Below are 20199 nucleotides of genomic sequence, written 5' to 3' on the forward strand. Positions count from 1 at the left end.
TCTTGTTTTATTGGAAAAAGCACAATTTACTAAAAGCTTGGGACTATAAAAATTCCTCTTGATATCTTTGGCAGAAATTGTGTCAGGTATCAAATCACATATATTTAAGGAAATTATAGAATTGAAAACTCGAAAAAGAACTTTGGGATAGACGAAGAAAATTTATGAATTCTATAAGATTTCACAAGAGTAACATCTTTAATACAAAAGTTAGTTTCGTTATGCTGACCGAAAAAAAATAAATGATTATTTAAATCAGAAAATAAAAATCGAGCAACAACTAAAGACAATTGTTCTAGCTGTTCTGATCTTTATTAAAATCTACCAGAACATTTTTAACCCATTAATTATAAGACTATAGAAATTCAATAATAAACTATCTACAGATTTAGTCAAAGAGAGATTGCTAGCGCAAGCTGCTAAGTATGAAAATGAAGTAAGAAAATCAACCTTTGTAATAAAGCAACATTATCAGAAATTTAAAGATTATAAAGAAAATTTAAAGAAACTTATTTTAATTGCAAAAAGTAGTCATAAATCTGGAGATTACTATTCTTTAAAGAAGAATTTCAATAAATATAAAAGAATTAAAAGGTGACAACAAGGTAAACAACAAAGTTGCTTCAGGAGAACGATTTAGAATACAAGTTATTAGAGAGTCTTAAAATTAAATGCTAATTATAATAATAATTATGCTCGTGATTTAAAATTTAATTTCATGTAAAGAACTAGCTAAAGAGACATAAAGACCATTTTTGAAAATAAAAAATGAGTGTGACAGAATTGGAAAAGAAAAGAGCTTGTGTAAAAAAATTATGCTTTCTTTACTCAAAAGATAATAAAACTGAGGTTAAAAGAATTTTTTTCTACAATTGACTAATCTTAAAGCACAAAGTATTCGGTTTTTTCATTGCTTTGTTTTGCGCACTGTTATGGAAGGACATTATAACATTTAATTGCATAATATTTGGTTCTATGTCGGAATTTTGTTAGCTTTAGATTATTTAGACCCAGTTTTTGGAAATATATTTAACGGAGAGATAAACTTAAATCTCAGTTAAAGATAGCAACGTCTTCGCAACTAACTGAGAGATAAATTAAACTTAACAAAAGTTTATTCGTATCAGAAGTCGGGCCTTAGAGAAATATAATTTGCTTTTGTACAATAATTATGATTAGAACCCAGAAAAAAATATTCATCATTGTGCTTGAAAAAGTATTTGAGGCATTTAAGAATGTGGTGTAAACTAGGAAGTATGAGAATGAAAAAATGTCTACAATTAGCAAAAAATGTATACCTGATAAAATTCTAATAGTTTGTTGTTGTAAAACGGAAAAGTCTTTTTGAAGACTCTTTGTGACCGCAAAAGATAACACAGTACTGTAGATGAGAATGAAAGAGTGAGAAATGAGCTATTTTTAAAACATTTTGTAGAACACATTTTTTAAGTATTCGGAAATAAAATTAACTAGACGCCCTCTGGTGATGACTTTTGAATTATGTCGAAAACAGTAAAGAAATTTTCGTAATGCTACATTTAACTGACATCAACTGACATTTAATGAATTGTTCAACAATTTTGCGTGTATAGTGTTAATTACTTACAATAGAAAGAATTACTTTAAAAGTACGTGGTGGTAAATACTAGCGTTGACTTTGGTTCTGTAGTTTTTCGTGGTTTAAAGTGTTTATTGTTGGAGCTTTAAAGTTCTTCATTGAAGAAGAAGAGTTGAGTACACACCACAACAGAAGAGAGTAGCTGAGAGACCCAATCGGACTTTGGTTAAAAAAAGCGAGAGCAATACTACATGATGTTCATTTAACTCACGATTTTTAGCCACAAGCTATTATTTAAAACTTGTTATATCAAAAACAAAAGTCCTACTGAAGCAGTAAACAATATGGAACTAGAAGCAGAATTTTTGGATATAAAGCAATCCACTACAATACACGCACCAAAAAAAATAACTAATTGAAATTCAAAAAAATTAATTTTTGTTGGTTATTGGAAAACTCAAAGGCTTACAGAATAATGGATGAAAAAAATAATACTGTAAAGAAATCAAGAAATGTTATACTCTGTCAATATTGAAGTACTAAGTAAAAAAAAAAGATTTAAGATGTAATCTCCAAAGAAAAAATACCAAAAAACTCAATACAAAATGATTAGGAAATTCAGAATGTTATACTTAAAGATGACAACAAAAAACAAGAAAAACAACATCAAAAGCTTTATCAAGAAATGACGCTGAACAGTGGAGAGAAGCTACCGACCTAGGTTTAATCAGTGTTTGGAAAAGTAAATTTCAAGAAAAAAATTCCACATTTTTGGAAGCTGTAATCAAAGAAAGTGTAGAAAAAATAAAAATTTCAAAAAATAAAGTTTTGTTATCTATCGGAGCTGGAGGAAGATAGAACTAAAGAACATGAAGAGTTATCTTCAACAAGTGTTGAAGTTATGTTGTTGTGGAATTAGTTGCCGACGTAAAAATAAAATATGGTGTTTTAACGAAGTAAGTCAAATTTTAGTCATTTTGAGAAAAATGACTAAAATTTTATGTCATATAATCTTGTCATTCAAATGCAGTAACTGATTGTGCAATAAATTAATTTATTTCTATTGGTTTATTTGTTATTAAACAACCGAAAATTTGTGAATATTTATTCAGTAGAATAACGAGAGAAGTCCATCAATCGTTTTTTCTCTGCAAGTATACAAATTAATTTTTAATATAAAATATAAAAACAATTATAAATTAAATCTGACATTTCGTTTTAGGTGCTTTGCATAAATTTGAAAACAATATTTTTTAAAGGATGGTTTTTAACAAACAAAAATATTAAAATAGTAGGTCGTTCTGGCGCTTAGGTTTAAAGCTGTTTCTATTTAAAAACAACAAATAAAATTAATTAATTCATGATCACTTCCCGATGGAGGAAATACAAAAAAATAAGTAAATTAAGAGCTGCTTTATCTAGTGTCCCATTCGCTAGAATGCTAAGAGAATGGACATTTTTAAACAATCTGGAAACATTAAAATTACTAAGATATTAGCGCCTAGCGGGGTGCTTAATACGTGCTGTTAGGTTGGTAGTATTCGTAGTCCTGTCAAATTCGATTTTAAAACGTGTGGTGTCAAAGATTTGGGATTATTTTACTTTAACTCCGCACTGTTTTTAATGTGTTAATAATCTTAGTAATCGTTTTTAGTTTGTGTTCTAGTAAATATTTATTGTTGGTAGTGGATTTCTTTTTGAATATTTGAAAACATTTACAAAACGATCATTTAAAAAAATACAATTTTCTTTAGGTAAATGCAAATATTTCTAGTTGATTATTAACAGGAGCTTCATCCTAAACAATATGACTCATCAAAACGAAAAATAAAGCAACATTTTAAAGAAGAAACTATAATTTGGTTCGGTATTACTTCAATCGCGGAGTGTTAGTAATTTGTTTTTTACTTAATTATTGAGTGGAAATAGTATACTTATGTACATTAAAAGTAATCTATCTTTAAGTTTAGAGCTTAGAGAAAACCCTTGCTAATTTTTATTCCGAACTTCCAAAAGTAAGGGTTTAAAAAATGCAATAGTAACATTGGATGAACAAAGCGTTAACGGGCTAAAAAATAAAAAAAATTATTTGAAAAAAATTTACGTCTATGTCTTAATACTAACAAAGTCAAAAAAATAAATTCTTTATTGCATTACTCCAATTCGTGTTTTATAATAACTTTTATTTATTTATTTTTTAAACAAAATATTTCATTGTTTTAAATATGTTGTTGTATAACTTATGTGGTTTTTTAAAAACCATGCCATTCCAACAAATAACAGATTTGCAAAATATCAGCAAAATTCAGACCTTTGTAACTCAAAACTCGTCTAATGGACTTATTTGGTTAAAGTACTAAACACCTCATATGTCTGTAGTTAGTTACGAGAGTGTCATAAGTTGCAATCATAGTTTACAATTTGAGTCCCTTCTAATACGCCTCTAATTTACAACCGTTTTGGCAGATTTCATGGTTGGTTATGTGATTAAACTGCCACTCTATGCAGGAATTTTTGGCTGTTGCAGTGTCATTTCCGCTTCGGCCCTTGAGAGCAAAAAGCGTCGTCCAGAGCAGTGATAAATGCGTCTAAAAACGCGTCGATTAATGAACAAGTGTCGCAGTTAATGATATGTCAGTGTCTTGTTTTTCCGCCGGGTGTCCGTGCAAATTGGATTCGGGCAAAAGAAGTGTAGGATGTCAGCGTGTTTAAAAACTGAAACAGTCGCCTTGTTAGTGGCGTTTCTCGTCGGTGGCCAAAGAATAAAACCTACATCAAGTGAAAAATGCGACTTTTTCCCTACACCGCCGCTTATTTATGTCACGATGAGTTTTTCGCGCAATTAACGCAAACAACTCGTGTCATAATTAAGCGTGTATGCATCTGACACGCATTGATTTATCGCCGGATCAATTCCTTAGCCCCGGACGAAATTTAAGGCTCAATAATGTTCGAAGCGGCGTCGCATTTATATTTTTTCCAGATTATGGAGATTCTCGTGTCACGTGCAAGTGCCTTTCTTGACGTTATTGCATAATTGAATACGAGGACGGGATTTATTAAAATCGTCCTAAATAAACGAGCGTTTTTAGTCCGTAAGAAAGTTTATGTTGTTGGGTAATGTAGTGTGAAGGATTTAGCTGCTACAGAGGATGCGAATTCCCTTACATAACCGGTTGCGTTCCGAAAAACGATAAAATTTAATCGATCCCGCGAATAATAACCCTAATCATTTCAAGCAACGCCCTCAAGCCGAGATTCCTCGCGAAATATGGTGACAAAATACATCGAAAATTGCTCATTTCGAACGCAAAACTTGAATCTTGTTAAGGAAAACGCGCCTTAATTAAAGCTTGACTTGTAATTTCCGAGGACTTTGGAAAAACGGGAATACAATTAGCTGGAAATTTATTTTCTTCTTTATGGCATTATAGTTGATAGTGAGTCGGACAGCTGTAATGACACTTGATTAAATCAGCAAGGCGCTAATTATTTTTGATTTATGGCAGGTGATAAGTAAACGGTAGAACAAAGAACTAAACGCCAGATGGCAACTTCTTTTTTTAATCGGTACAAATTAAATGCACAGTATTTTATTTAAATGACAAGTATTTTTGATCAGTAAAAATAATAATTGTACAATAAAAATAATAAATGCACAGTAAACTAGCTACTAAGCGTTAATTATTTAAACTGTGCAAACTAGATACTGTGCATATACGATTTTTTTACTAGGCAAATTTTAATAAAATACTGTGCGTGGTTTACTTGTCATTTAAATTTTTTACTATGCAACTCCGGTTTTGTATTGAGGTGATTAATCCATTAATATCCAACGGAGTGCTATAATAATGACACTAAAAACCAGGGTAATTTAGTTGGACAATGTTAACAGTTGAGACAAGTTGAAAAAAAAATTAACAATTTAAGATAAAATAAAACTTTAAATAAAACAAAAAAATTTCAAAAGTTGAGGTGTCTTACATTTTGAAAATTGTAAAATGTAAAAATACATTTTGCAATTGTGAAAATCATTGTCAATAATTTCATCGTGTACTCAATGATTACGGAAGATTACGAAAAAAATGTAGAAAAAATTCCTAAGGTCATATTTTAAAAAATCTGGAGCTACAAACTTATTGTGTTAACTTCTTTAGTTTTCATTATTTTTTATGTTTTTATGTTTCATACCAGGTAATCGTTCCGTAACAAAACGATGAATAATTATTTTTAAATTTACTATCACATTTTAGCAGTTTTTTTAATTTAAAAAAATTAAAATTCATACAAAAAATCACAATGTGTAGATGTGCCAACACTGGGAGTTATTTCCTAGGAAACCGTTTTAAAAATAATTTATTTTTATTGTTGCTCAAATTCTATTGCGATCATGACTGTTAGACAACGTTGCCACATATCATTTACCTAAAATTAGTTATTTATCAATGACTTTAATACAAAGAATTTTTTTACTATTTTTACCTTTATATGTAACCATTTCTCTACCACACACCATTGAGTTGGTGCGCCAGTTTTTGAGCACGCTGTATATAACTAGTATTTCCAACTAAAAAGTGGAAAGATTAGAAATTCGAAAACTGACATTCTAAGTAATTAAGTTTAAAAAACTGAGAAACTCTGGCCAGTTACTGCGTCATTTCATTATTAAGTTAACTTGTGAGTCAAATAATTCTGACTCAGCTTGATCGCTTCTACCGCTTCTAAAACTTGAAATAAATTAGTTAAACTTTATCTTAATTCTTACCTTAGGTCTGAGTTAAAAAAAGTTTAGGTTAACTTAAGAGTCAGGTTAGGTCAGATTATTTTGAAGTTTGAACTATGTTTTTTTGACTTTAACCTAAAGTTTACATTTAACTTGACACTGAAACATAGCATTAAAATAACAGGTCTTCAAAATCTGGATCACACAAAATAACTTAAAAAAAAACTTATATTTAAATAATGACGACTCTTTTATTTCCTACCTCAGCTATGTGTTAGAAAAAGTTTAAGTTAATTTAAGAGTCAAGTTATCTCGAAGTTGAAAATGTGTGGTTTTAACTTTAACTTGAAGTTTATATTTTACTCAAAATTAACTTGACATTGAGATAACGGGTCTTATAATTCAAATAAAAAAGTTAATTTCTGTTAAATAATCTTCAAGTTAAAATTAAAAAATATATTTTTAACTTTGAAATAACCTGACTTTTAAGTTAACTTAGACTTTTTCTGACCTAGACCTAAGGTAATAACTGAAAGAGCCGCCATTATTTAACTACGAGTTAACCTTAAGTTTATTTTACTCTAAAGTTAACTCGCAATTAAAGTAACGATTTTCAAAGACTGAAAAGCTAAGGATCAAATACAAAAAAAACTCAAAATCCAGTAAGATCTAAATTCAGTAGAACTCAGTAACTGAAACGATGAGAAATTAAAAAACTATAGAACTAAAATGTAAGAACATTATGAAAACTGAAATTATAAGATGTAAATCCACGAAAAACTAACAAATTTAGGAAAATTTAGTTTCATACCAGGTAATCGTTCTGTAACAAAACGATGAATAATTATTTTTTAGTTTACTATCACATTTTAGCAGTTTTTTTTAAATTAAAAAAATTAAAATTTATACAAAAAATCACAATGTGTAGATGTGCTAACACTGGGAGTTATTCCCTAGGAAACCGTTTCAAAAATAATTTATTTTTATTGTTGCTCAAATTCTATTGCGATTATGACTGTTAGACAACGTTGCCACATATCATTTATCTAAAATCCGTTATTTATCAATAACTTTAATACAAAGAATTTTTTTACTATTTTTACCTTTATATGTAACCACTTCTCTACCACACACCATTGAGTTGGTGCTCCAGTTTTTGAGCACACTGTATATTATAACAGATATGTACAAATATCTTGAACATACCTTGTTTATTTTCTTGATATAAAATCACTTGAAATGCATTTTTGAAGGAAAGTAGGTACGCTATAGGTTTTAAACGAAACACGACGAATTAAATTCTGTTGTGTATCTGTCGTCAACGATCGTTTTTGAGATCAAATTAACAGAAACATATTCAAAATCAACACTAAATCGAAATTTGGATAATAAAGAGCTTGTAAGCTAGTTGGGCAGAGAAAACAGTGAAATTGGTTTCAAAATTCTATATAATATACAAGATGAGTCTTCTAAAAATATTTATTATTATATTTCAAAAACTAGTAATCATACAGAAATCAAATAATGCTACTAAATACTTACTTAATAATTTTCTCTATGCATGTGACTTTCTTAGAATTTTTTTATGATTCCTCACAGTTAAAATTAATTACATAATTAAAAATATTAATATTCGAACTAGAATTTTGTAATTTCTACTGTCTTTCTAAATCGATGCTTATTTAGATAATGTATTGAGCAAAAAATTCTTAAAAAAATCGTTGCCAGTCTTAAAATTAAGCTTTTTCATTTTTTTGTTTTTGTTTAATTAATTAAATGTTGGGGTTAGCGACACTTTTTTTAACACACTTTTTTCATAAACTAACAATTAAGCATCGATTTTTTTATAATTACATAAAATATTATTTTTTACCATTTAGTTAATTTAATTAGAAAACTAGAAAAATTAGAATTACATGCATAGAGAACTATGTAATTATTAGTTTTTAATATACTCTAAAACATACTTACTCACAGGCTCACATTGTAGGTACTGTACCTAAAAACAATCAATAGTGATAAAGTTGGTATTATGTGCTCAAAAATTTAAATTCAAGAAGGCTCTTATGTTAGAAGACGTATAGGAACAAAATGGTAGACCAACTTATATATTTTTTAATTACGTATAATTTCCTTGAAAGTTTTACATTTATCTTAAAAAATTTAGAATACGCACAGAAAAATATACAGAGCTCCAGAACTACAGTTCTTTACCAAAATTTATCAATTACAATAAAAACCGTTAAAAATTTAAAAAGGCAATTTAAACCTATTCAGTTTTGTTTGAAAGGAATTTTTTTTTCACTTAAGAGTTGTAATTCCAGTATGTTATTAATGAATATTCTTGTATGAAATGTTATAATATTCGATTTTAGAGTAGGTAGGGAGACTTAGTGTTCTGTTTTTTTATTCCTTATTTCTGATTTTTTTCTTTGACTTTATTAAGTTATATACTGTTCTGTACATGTGTTTACCTTGTTTAAAAAAACTACGCCATAAAAAAATAATAAATCATTAAAAATTAAAGATTAGTGAAAAGGTGTAGAAAGGGAGACCGAGTCAGATTTGCCTTGGGGCTCCTACAACCATACTCCGGCCCTGATAAAACTCGTATCATGATATACTATTCCTATGCAAAAATTAATTAAATACCGATTTTTTACTGATGAAAATGGAATTTATGGAATATTTAAAAACATTAAACAAGTTACAAGTTTGTAAAATCTCACTCAATGACAATGAGCATTAATCGGTACAACAAGTTATTCTTCTTTTATTGTTGCGTCGTAATTCAGCGCCCAATTTATTGTAAGAATTTAAGCGCACACAATGAAGGGATAAATAATGTATGAAGCCCTTAGGTATGTATGCATTGGCTCCATTATTCGGCAAGAGGTTGGGGTTATTAATATGACCAGACGTCTTACTGAATGCCTGAACTCAAGTTTACACTGCATGAGATTTGTTTAATTAAATTAAGTCGAAACATGTTAACAATTTTCCGAAAGCTCCATAAATCAGGTTATGGACAGGTATTTTCTCATAACACTGTTTATTATTCCGATATCCCGACCCTCGAAAATCTTTACGACTTTCGCCACACATAAACCTCTTTACGCCTTCTTAAAACCCGAAAAATTTATGTACTAGTCCGCTGACAGAATTATCGATTAGATATTTTAGTCAAAGGCTTCAATTAACCATTTTAATTAGCGCCCATTTGGGGTTTCATGCTCATAAATACTCCCCCAATGTTTGACTTTGTAAAAGGGCCAAACACAATTTTCTACGATTATCATTCCGGCATCGTGTTATTTTTTATAGGTACATATTTAAACAGTCACTCCCCTTGAGAAATACGCCCATGGCTGGATCATTTTTATTGCCTCTACATGTTTCAGAGTAATAATTCACAATTTCAAGCAAAAATGCCTGGAAACGCGTCCAAAGCTTGTGTAATTAATTATTTTTTATTTAATTCGTAATTAAAAAACAATGTTGACGCTAAACCCACGCCATTCTAATTTGAATTTGCCCCGTTTATTATTTTTTACAGTCAGAAGTTGTCTTTTCGCGGCAAATTGTCATGTCAACGGTAAAATATAGACAAACACAACAGTGGTGCAATAAAAATACACTTTCTTTCGCTAATTTGCATATTCCGAATGAGTAATAGTAAAACGTAAAAGCTGTTATCTCATAAACCTGTTATAAAGATTACACGAATACATAAAGTGTCAAAAAATGAAAATAAAGTGTTGAAATTATTATCAAAAGATCACGAAAAGCGTAGAATTTTAAAACATGCCATTTTACAAAATAACTACTACGAGCACAAATATCGTTATATTTCGTAGCAATTAAGCAAATAAAAAACTCTGAAAGTAATAATAATAATGAACCAAATTAAAAAAGTCATCTTAGTCTTACGACTAAAATGTTCGTGAAAAATAATTATTCTAATTAGCATACGAGTGCTGTTTTTAACAAAATGTTATTCAAACTCATTTATAAAATTTATCAGATACTAACATGCTAACAAGAAAAGTAAACTGTTGATTTAAGAAAAAAAAATTAAACGCTAGATGAAAATTACAATTGCTAAGTGAACTAATTGAAAGTACTGCTAATGGTTATTTATATTTAAGAAAAACAATGCAAATGTCTTTCTCTCACAAGAAAAGTAACTAGTTTTTACTTTCCCCTCATCTCTTTAAAAATACTTTTCTAAAGGGTTGGATTTTTATTGAATATTCACGTCAAAAATGTTTTCTTTTCTAATATCTAGCACGTTAAATACTTAGCTTAGCAAGGAAATATTAAATGTTATGTGTAGATATAGCTATAGTAGTATTATTATTTTTTAACTAATCATATCTCAATACCCAGCCTTTATTACTTGGCAATTCGATTACTTTACCTAATATTTACAATATTTTACATAAAAAACGACTATTATTTGTTTATCAGTTTATTAGTGTCATTTATTTCATGAAATTATTATGTATAAAAAACTATTAAAAATGGTGGATGCGCCGGAATAAAATCAAAATACGATTTACAAATAAACAGTTATTACGAAAGTTTTTACATTACCTAACATTTATAATATTTTACATAAAAAACGACTATTGTTTGCTTATCAGTTTATTAGTCTCATTTATTTAATAAAATTATTACGTATAAAAAACCTATAAAAATGGTGGATGCGCCGGGAGAAAGACAAAACTACGATTTAAAAATAAACAGTTATTACGAAAGTTTTTACAATACCTAACATTTACAATATTTTACATAAAAAACGACTATTGTTTGTTTATCAGTTTATTAGTATCATTTGTTTCATGAAATTATTATGTATAAAAAAAGTATTAAAAATGGTGGATGTGCCGGGATAAAATCAAAATACGATTTTTAAATATACAGTTATTACGAAAGTTTTTACATTACCAAACATTTACAATGTTTTACATAAAAACCGACTATGTTTGCTTCTCAGTTTATTAGTATCGTTTATATAATAAAATTATGACGTATAAAAACTTATCAAAAATGGTGGATGCGCCGGGAGAAAGACAAAACTACGATTTACAAATGAACAGTTATTACAAAAGTTTTTACATTACCTAGCATTTACAATATTTTACATAAAAAACGACTATTGTTTGCTTATCAGTTTATTAGTATCATTTATTTAATAAAATTACTACGTATAAAACCTATAAAAATGGTGGATGTGCCGGGAGAAAAACAAAACTACGATTTACAAATGAGCAGTTATTACGAAAGTTTTTACATTACCTAACATTTACAATAAAAAACGACTATTGTTTGCTTATCAGTTTATTAGTATCATTTATTTAACAAAATTACTACGATAAAACCTATAAAAATGGTGGATGTGCCGGAAGAAAAACAAAACTACGATTTACAAATGAGCAGTTTTACGAAAGTTTTTACATTACCTAACATTTACAATAAAAAACGACTATTGTTTGCTTATCAGTTTATTAGTATCATTTATTTAATAAAATTACTACGTATAAAACCTATAAAAATGGTGGATGCGACGAGATAGAATTAAAAATACGATTTACAAAGAAACTGTTATTACGAAAGTTTTTACTTTACCTAACATTTGCAATATTTTACATAAAAAACGACTATTGTTTGCTTATCAGTTTATTAGTATCATTTATATAATAAAATTATTCCGTGTAAAAACTTATTAAAAATGGTGGATGCGCCGGGATAAAATCAAAATACTATTTACAAATAAACAGTTATTACCAAAGTTTTTACGAACAATTGCAATGTTTTCTAAAGCCAAAAAAATAGTACACTTCGAGCATTATACCGTCTTGACAGCAAATTGTTTTAAATTAATTTAAATCCAACCAATTCACTAACTGCGTGGAAAAATGTTGAGCTTAGCACTCTTAACAGAATGAGAAAAACTGAAAACCAAAATTTTTATAAAAAAATAAACAAAAATTATTTCAAAATTTGCGCTTCGTTTTATACCTGTTCGTGAAGTTGAAGCGTTCCTTTTAAGAGGTGCTAGCATGCATTGTCCTTATGAGTTTTAATCAACACATCAATCTTACAGATGTAATGCAATTGTATCAACAATGTTGTCAGAATGCAGCTGTGGCCTTCAGAGTATAGAGTATAGAGTAAAGATTATATAGAGTATGAAAAAATAACAATAAAAGTGACGTTATTGAAAATCTGGTACCCACAATAATGAAGTAAATTATTTTGAAGCACTCATCTCAAAAAAGCAATTAGTCAGGACCGGAAAAATTATCTCAAACAAAAAACTAATTCATATCTAAACTGTAGAAAATGGAAATATGGTGTCGCAGACTTTTTTTATAATCTTTATTTTTTCAACTTTGTTGCTTATACATTTTTCACCTTGTATTTGTACAAGAATTAAATTTTCTACACAAAAGTCCTAAATACCATATTTGGATCTTCAACGATTTAGATATAAATTAACATTTTCCAGACTTTTTTGTAGAAAATTTAAATTTCTACAACTTTTTTCCTTACATTTTTCTTACATCTGTAACCGTATTTGCAACGTTATGAAAAATATGAGACAGTGAGTGCAAATTGGTAAAAGTTTGATTTTTTTTTAAATTTGATTTACGATAAAATTTTTGCATTATGTTTATGTTTCTTTATTGACAATTTAATGCTCTATTTGCCTGTATTTGTTTGTTTGCTATGTGTTAACCTTTATACAAATAAACCAATTTTCAAATACATTTCTATGAAAATTTAAACGGTAATGGAACAACTGCGCTCTCTGGCGACATTAACGGAACAATCGAAGACGAAAACGTTTTATTTTTACGTCGTTTTATATCCTAGCCTTTACATAACACTCAATTATTGCAATTTTACAAAACTAAATCAAATATTAGTGTTAAAAATGGTGGATGCGCCGGGCTAAAATAGTTAAGTACTTAAACAATTCCTGGAAAATGACAATAATGGCTAAGTTCTTGCTTAATAATTGCATTTGGTAAAGTTCGAGGTTGCATTTAGCAATTCTCGAGTTTTAAAGATTAAATAGAGTGAGTGGTTTTATGGTGCAGCTTTACCTGCTCGTAAACTTCGTCTTGTTTGCGATACAATTATTTCATTTCAATCTCAGCTCTCGCATCCAGTTTCATTTTATTATATGAGAATCTGAATAACAGTCTGCGTTTTCTCATGCGTCTTAAACTGGGTCAAAATTCTTCCTCAATTTGATAAAGTGAATGGAATTCATTTGCTCCGACCCACACATAGTAGAACTAAAATCCTCCGACGCCACATAATAGAGCTAATGGTTAAGCGTAACGTCTTGATAGCATCCGAAAGGCGATCCATCAATAATATTTTATGACCCGCTATTAGTCGACAATACATCGCCTTCGAAAAAATCCACTTTAATGAAAATTATGCGGAGAATTTCGTAATTAATGACCGGATTCTTGGCACCGTTATGCACGTAAGAAAGTCTCCTCATGAGAGCTAGTCGGATTTTCGCCTAAAAAGTTGCAAATTATGCAAGAGGCGTTCGGTTATTATTGCACCATCAATCCTCCACAACAGCCAATAAACATGCTAATGGGAAAACGCCGAAATTAAAAGTTTGAAGGAAAGCCGGGCGGAAATTAACGTGACATTATTTACCAGAAGCGAATTTAAAACAACTGTTACTAAGCGATTCACTTTTAAAATTGTGGCCCAGAACGCAGAGTAAATAATCTATTGTGCTGTGATTCGAGCCTCATTCAAAATTTATCTCGGTGTGCCGGCGGAATCCCCCGAACCAAATATTTATATTCTCTTTGTGTCACCGCATCAATATTTACAATTAGCATTAAATCACAAAGCGAATTTTAATCGTTCCAAAATAGAAGTCGGATTATTCTCAAGTTGTGTCGACCCTTTCCCTCCTCAATCGTCATTGTTATCCCTCGAACAGGCTCGAGTTGTTTGCCTTCCGTCTAATTCTGTTAACATAAGTTAATGGAGGCGACGACGATACTTTTCAAGCCTTGCTCGCCCTAATCTAATAAGTCGGAGCAAAGGGGGTGGCAACAGGAACATTACACCACTTTACACCGGGTTCTTATGCAACGACCTTCACACAAGCTACGCTCGAGAGTGCATTGTTGTGCACCGAGACACTCTCAAACAAGCCGCTGTAGGAAAAAATTTCCCCAGCCAATTTAGTAACCAAATCAAGGCTGTCGGTTAGATTAGAATTTAATCACTCAAATTTATAATTAAGAGAGCGACTCAGGCCCTCAGTTTTCGTAACTTGAATTAATGGTTGCTTTAGAAACAATTAGTTATTTGTATTCCAGTTGAAATCGACATAAAATTTCAATTTTTAGAATTTTTTGCATGACAGATTTTCGATAAATGTTCGGGAGATTTTGTCGTTTCCGATAATAATTTTCCGATTAATTAGTACTGTTCTGTCACCAGTTGTCAAAAAGTGAAACATTTTTTATGTACACCTATGTAAAATGTTCTGAAAAATCGACTGGTGTCGAAAAAATTGCCAAATTTTTAATACTTTCTACGTTATAATTTTTTTCAAATTTTGAGTTGCTTGCAATTTTTTCGAAAACTATTTATCGAAGAACAATGATCTTTTTATTTATGAAAGAATATTCCGGAGTTCCAGAGTTAATGCTAGATGAATGTCAAAAACATGTTGAAATATTCACACACTCACTATTCACATGTCGATAACGCCAAAACCATACGAAATAGTGAAACTATTTTAATGTAATCTTATGTAAAATAATCTGAAAAATTTATTAGGATTGAGAAAATTACCAAATTTTTTCTAATTTTTACGTTACGATTTTTTAAAATATTAACTTTTTTTTTCGAAAACCATTAATTGGAAAACAATGATTTATAAAAAATAAACTATTAAATAAGCTTTCAAACTATGATAAAATTAATAAAGTAAGATTTATTAGTTCCAGAGTTATTGCCCATGAATGTCAAAAACATGTAATAATAATCACACGCTTACTCTTAAAACATCGATTACGGCAAAACTATTCGAAAAACTAAAGCTATTTTAATGTAAATGTATGTAGAATGATTTGAAAAATTTTTAATACTTTTTACGTTATGACTATGTTTCAATATTATAAAAAAACTTATTAAAAATGGTGGATGCGCCGGGATAAAATTAAAACTACGCTTTACTAATAAACAGTTATTACGAAAGTTTTACATTCTCTTAAATGTACAATATTTTACATACAAATCAATTGGCGTCGAGAAAATTGCCAAATTTTTAATACTTTTAACGTTAAGACTATTTTTCAATTTTTGTTTTGTTTTCCAAATTTCTCAAAAATAGTACATTGGAAACCAATAATTTTTTTTTATGAAAAAAAAATAGTTCATTAAAGAGCTTTCAAGCTATAGTAAACTTACAAGGATTAAGTTTATTTGTTCTAAAGTTATTGTCTGATGAATGTACAAAACATGTTAAAATATTCACACTCTCACTATTCACACGTAGATTACGGCATAGCTTTTTAAAAAAATAGAACTATTTTAATGTACTATACCTACGTAAATGACCTGAGAAATCGATTGACGCCAAAAAAAAAGACAATTTTTTATACTTTTTACATTAAGAATTTTTTTCATTTTTTTGCCATTTTCTCGCAATCGAAGAACAATAATCTTTTAAAAAAAATTGATTATTAAAAGAGGTTTCCAACGCTAATAAACTTAATGGAGTTACGTTATCCGTTCCAGAAGTATTTCCCAATGAATGTTAAAAACATGTAGAAATATTCACACACTCACTCTTCAAGCGTCAATTACAACAAAACGATTCAAAAAAGTAGAATTATTTTAATATAGACATATGTAAAATGATCTGGAAAATCGATTGGCGTCAAGAAAATTGAAACATTTTTATACTTCACATTATACTCGTAATTTTTTCTAATTTTTGCCTTGTTTGCAATTTTCGCTAAACTATTAATCGAAAAACAATAGTCTTTAAAAAAAAATAAATTACAAAAAAATTTTCAACGCTAATAAACTTAATGGAGTTACGTCTATTTGTTCTGAATTTATTGTTCAATGAATGCCAAAAATATGTGAAAATATTCACACATTTACTTTTCACAGTTGATAGTGGCAAAACTATTTGACAAAGTAAAACTATTTTAATGTAAACCCATGCAAAATGGTCTGGGAAATTGGTTGGCGTCGAGAAAATTGACACATTTTTAATACTTTTTACGTTAAAAATTTTTTCAATTTTTTTTTGTTTGCAAATTTCTCGAAAATTATTAATCGGAAAACACTGATATTTAAAAAAAATAGATAACTACGTAAAATGATCTGGAAAATCGACTGACGCCAAAAAAATTGACATATTTTGTATACTTTTTACGTTAAATATTTTTCCAATTTTTTTGTTTACAATTTTCTCGTAATCGGAGAATAATAGTCTTTAAAAAAATTGATTATTAAAAAAGCTTTCCAACGCTAATAAACTTAACGGGGTTACGTCTATCCGTTCCGGAGGTATTTCTCAGTGAAGGTCAAAATATGTTGAAAAATTCACACACTCACTCTTCAAACGTCAATTACAGCAAAACTTTTCAAAAGAGTGCAAGTATTTTAATATAGACCTATGTAAAATGATCTGATAAATCGATTGGCGTCGAGAAAATCACCAGATTTTAAATACTTTTTACGTTATAAATTTTTTGCAATTTTTGCTTTGTTTGCAATTTTCCCGAAAAATATTTATTGAAAAATTTTGAAAAAAAATAGTAAAAGAAATTTTCACCACTAATAAACTTAATGGGGTTATGTCTCTATTAGTTCTTGAGTTATTGCCCGATAAATATCAAAATCTGGTTGAAATATTCACGCACTTATTTTTAAAACGTATACAAAACAGTGGAACCATTTTTATGTAAACTAATATAAAATAATTTGCGATCGACTGGCGTCGTGAAAAATTTCCAGATGGTTAATACTTTGCTTTGTTTGAAAATTTCTCAAAAATTAATTAATCGAAAAACAATTATATTTTTTAAACGAAAAAAAAATTACTAACGCTACCAAAGTGAATGAAGTTACGTTTATTAGTTCTGAAGTTATTGCTTGATAAATGTCAAAAATATGTTGAAATATTCACACACCTACTTTTCAAACCTTGATTATAGCATCACTATTTGAAAGAGTTTAACTATTTTGAAGTAAACCTGCGTAAGATGATCTGGGAAATCGATTAACGTCGAGAAAATGGCTAAATTCTGAATACTTTTTAATGATCATTGAGCAGAACTTCCAAACTACCAATTTCCAAAAAATATCTTCATTAGAACTTCCATTTCTTTTAATGTGGGGTTATAAAAGCACAGTTTATATAAAAATATGGACATACGTTTTTTAATCATTTTGACAGTTCAATTAAAACTAAAACTAAATTAAGTTACTGACCTGTAATGAGCCACAGTTCACGAAGACAGTCCTCGCGACTTCGTTGCACGTGCGCTGGAACATCTCCGTCATTACCGCCCTCCAAAGCCTTGAAAAGCAGGGCCCCCACGAAGGCATATCCCGTCATCAACACCAGGAGCCCCGTGCGCCCGCAGAAGATGGCCGTCGAGCAGCGGCGACCGCCACCCTCGTCCATCTGCAATTTGACACTTGTTCATAATTGATTGGTTAATCATGACAGTGGGGCGGGGCAACGCCTCGCTCCCATTCGTCTTCATTTCTCTCGCGATCCAATCAAGTCTCTCCTGTCAAAAATCCTCGGCGCGATTATTTAAAACACCAAGAGAAATTCTGTCCATTTCTCATCATCAATTCTGCAGTGGGGACGTGTAAAAAATTCACGAGCCAGGACCGTAACGGAATTCGGGTCACGGTCGAAAAAGTGAATTGTGGCCGAATATTTTCCCTGGAGGAAGGGTCAGTAATGGAATTATCGTCAAAAGGGGTTGTTTCACATACAGAGAACGTTTTAGACGTCATTAAATCGGTCTATTAAGTTAGTGGCCGAAACGTGACCGTTGCTATTGTTTTCCTGGTTTTTCAAATGACACGTCCATAGTTTTATGAGCCGTTTCGCGTCGGATTTTTAAATAAATTACGCACGAAATGAATTTTCATAAGCCCTGTCACGTGGCGGATTTGGCTTGTTGGGAATATAAATTAGTCGAATCATCGAATTGGGTTTTTTGGTCGTTCATTACCGACTTGGCTTAATCAAATTTAGTTAAATGGGAGCCAAGTTGGGCGGCCGCCTTCAGGGAGTTTGGAATGCATTTCCATTAAAAGTTTCGCTTTGTCTGTTGTCACACAGTGTTGGACATTAAGTACAAGTCGAAGGTACAAATTAGAATCGGCGATAATTAAGACTTTTCAACTTGTTCGCCAGATTTCCCAAGTTTGGAAGCCGCTTAAAAATCGCAGAAAAATTTAGCAACTTTACTAATCATTAATTAACATGAGTGCAAGACGTGTCTCATTCTGCACAATTTGAGGCCCCCTGGGGACCGTTCCGCCGTAATCTAAAAGAACAATATCTCGTCCCTCGAACTGACATTGCAGTTTTTAACTTGAAAATTCCCGTAATAGTTTTAAAGCCGTTCCAAAGTTGCATCAATTCTTTTCAGTTAGCTCGGCTAGAGCATCGTTTTTCAATTACGAGTTTGTTCAGTTGTTGGGTCACAAAGCTACACTCGTGTGCAGTTTGAAGGATTCATTAATACCTAGCCAAAGACTGGTTTTTGAGAGTTATTTTAGAAAGTTGATGTTAATATTTCATAAGAGATAAGCTTGTGGTGGCTGTGTAAGTAATTCCAGCAAAACCGCAACGAATTTATAGTTGCTGAGGAAGTTTGAGGTGGTGGCTCGATAGCCAAGTAGCTTAAGAAAAATGCCAAGACGAGGAGATTTAAAATTTCGAGATGGGAAAGTTCGAAACGGCGATAACTCACTCGGAACCGATGAGCCAAATAAAACAAAAATGATTCGAAAATAAAAACTCAAGCTTTTGCTAATGCTGCGATAATCTTGTTGGTAAAATAAACAAAAGCACAACTTTAAATACTTTAAGTTTTTTATTACACAACTTTTAACGAGAAAATTTACTCGGGTTTCATACCGAAGAATTATTCTTTGAACATTTTTCATTTCCTTATCCCGAAACGGATGCTAGTTTATGAAAACAAAACAAAAATAAAGTAATATACAACAGCTGAGTCTGCTAAAAGTAGTATTTTTTACCATATCTCAAAAAACTAATAGTCAATCTGATAATAGTGTTCCCAACCCTTCCTTAAAATTAAAACTAATAAAACAAAAAAATTTTACTATAATTAAAATTTGAAAATACAAATAATACTTTATGAGACGAAGCAAACGTAGTGAGGCAAATACTCATGTACTTTCACTCCGAGTAATTTTATCCAAATTTATTTGTTTCAATAGAAAAATAAAAAATAAAAAAAAAATTAAATACAATAGCTAATTTCTTTACATAGGCGCGAAAGTAAAATTATTACCTGACCTGACTTGACCTGACCGAAAAAGTCATAAAATTTTTATTGAAATTGTTACTAGCACCAACATTACGTTTATTGTATATTTTTTGGAGTTAGTCATTTTTTACAATTTTTTTGCACCAAATATTTCTTAAGCATCACTTGTCCTTAAATGAAATAACCAATAATAATTCTTTGTAGCGACTACGGAGGACTATAACTTAGGAAACGAAACGAAATACAAAATCGTATACAATTTTCTGAACCCAAAAAAATAGTGCGGTAGAGTAATATGTGGGTGCTTGGATTAGTTAAATTAATTCAAATAAAACTAAATTACTAATTTCTTGGTT

General features: G+C 30.0%; 1 protein-coding gene across 2 annotated transcripts in view; it reads right to left on the bottom strand.

Annotated features, from left to right (window-relative positions):
* Positions 1–20199, bottom strand: part of LOC103313893 (TWiK family of potassium channels protein 7) — a 169232-nt gene that overhangs the window by 147033 nt on the left and 2000 nt on the right. For both annotated transcript variants that reach the window (XM_015982380.2, XM_015982379.2), the window contains exon 2: positions 17793–17988. In XM_015982380.2, coding sequence (XP_015837866.1) covers positions 17793–17988 — 196 coding nt within the window. The remainder of the gene's footprint in view (positions 1–17792; positions 17989–20199) is intronic.

The sequence above is a fragment of the Tribolium castaneum genome, chromosome 6 (genome assembly GCF_031307605.1).
Source record: "Tribolium castaneum strain GA2 chromosome 6, icTriCast1.1, whole genome shotgun sequence".
NCBI lineage: Eukaryota > Metazoa > Arthropoda > Insecta > Coleoptera > Tenebrionidae > Tribolium > Tribolium castaneum.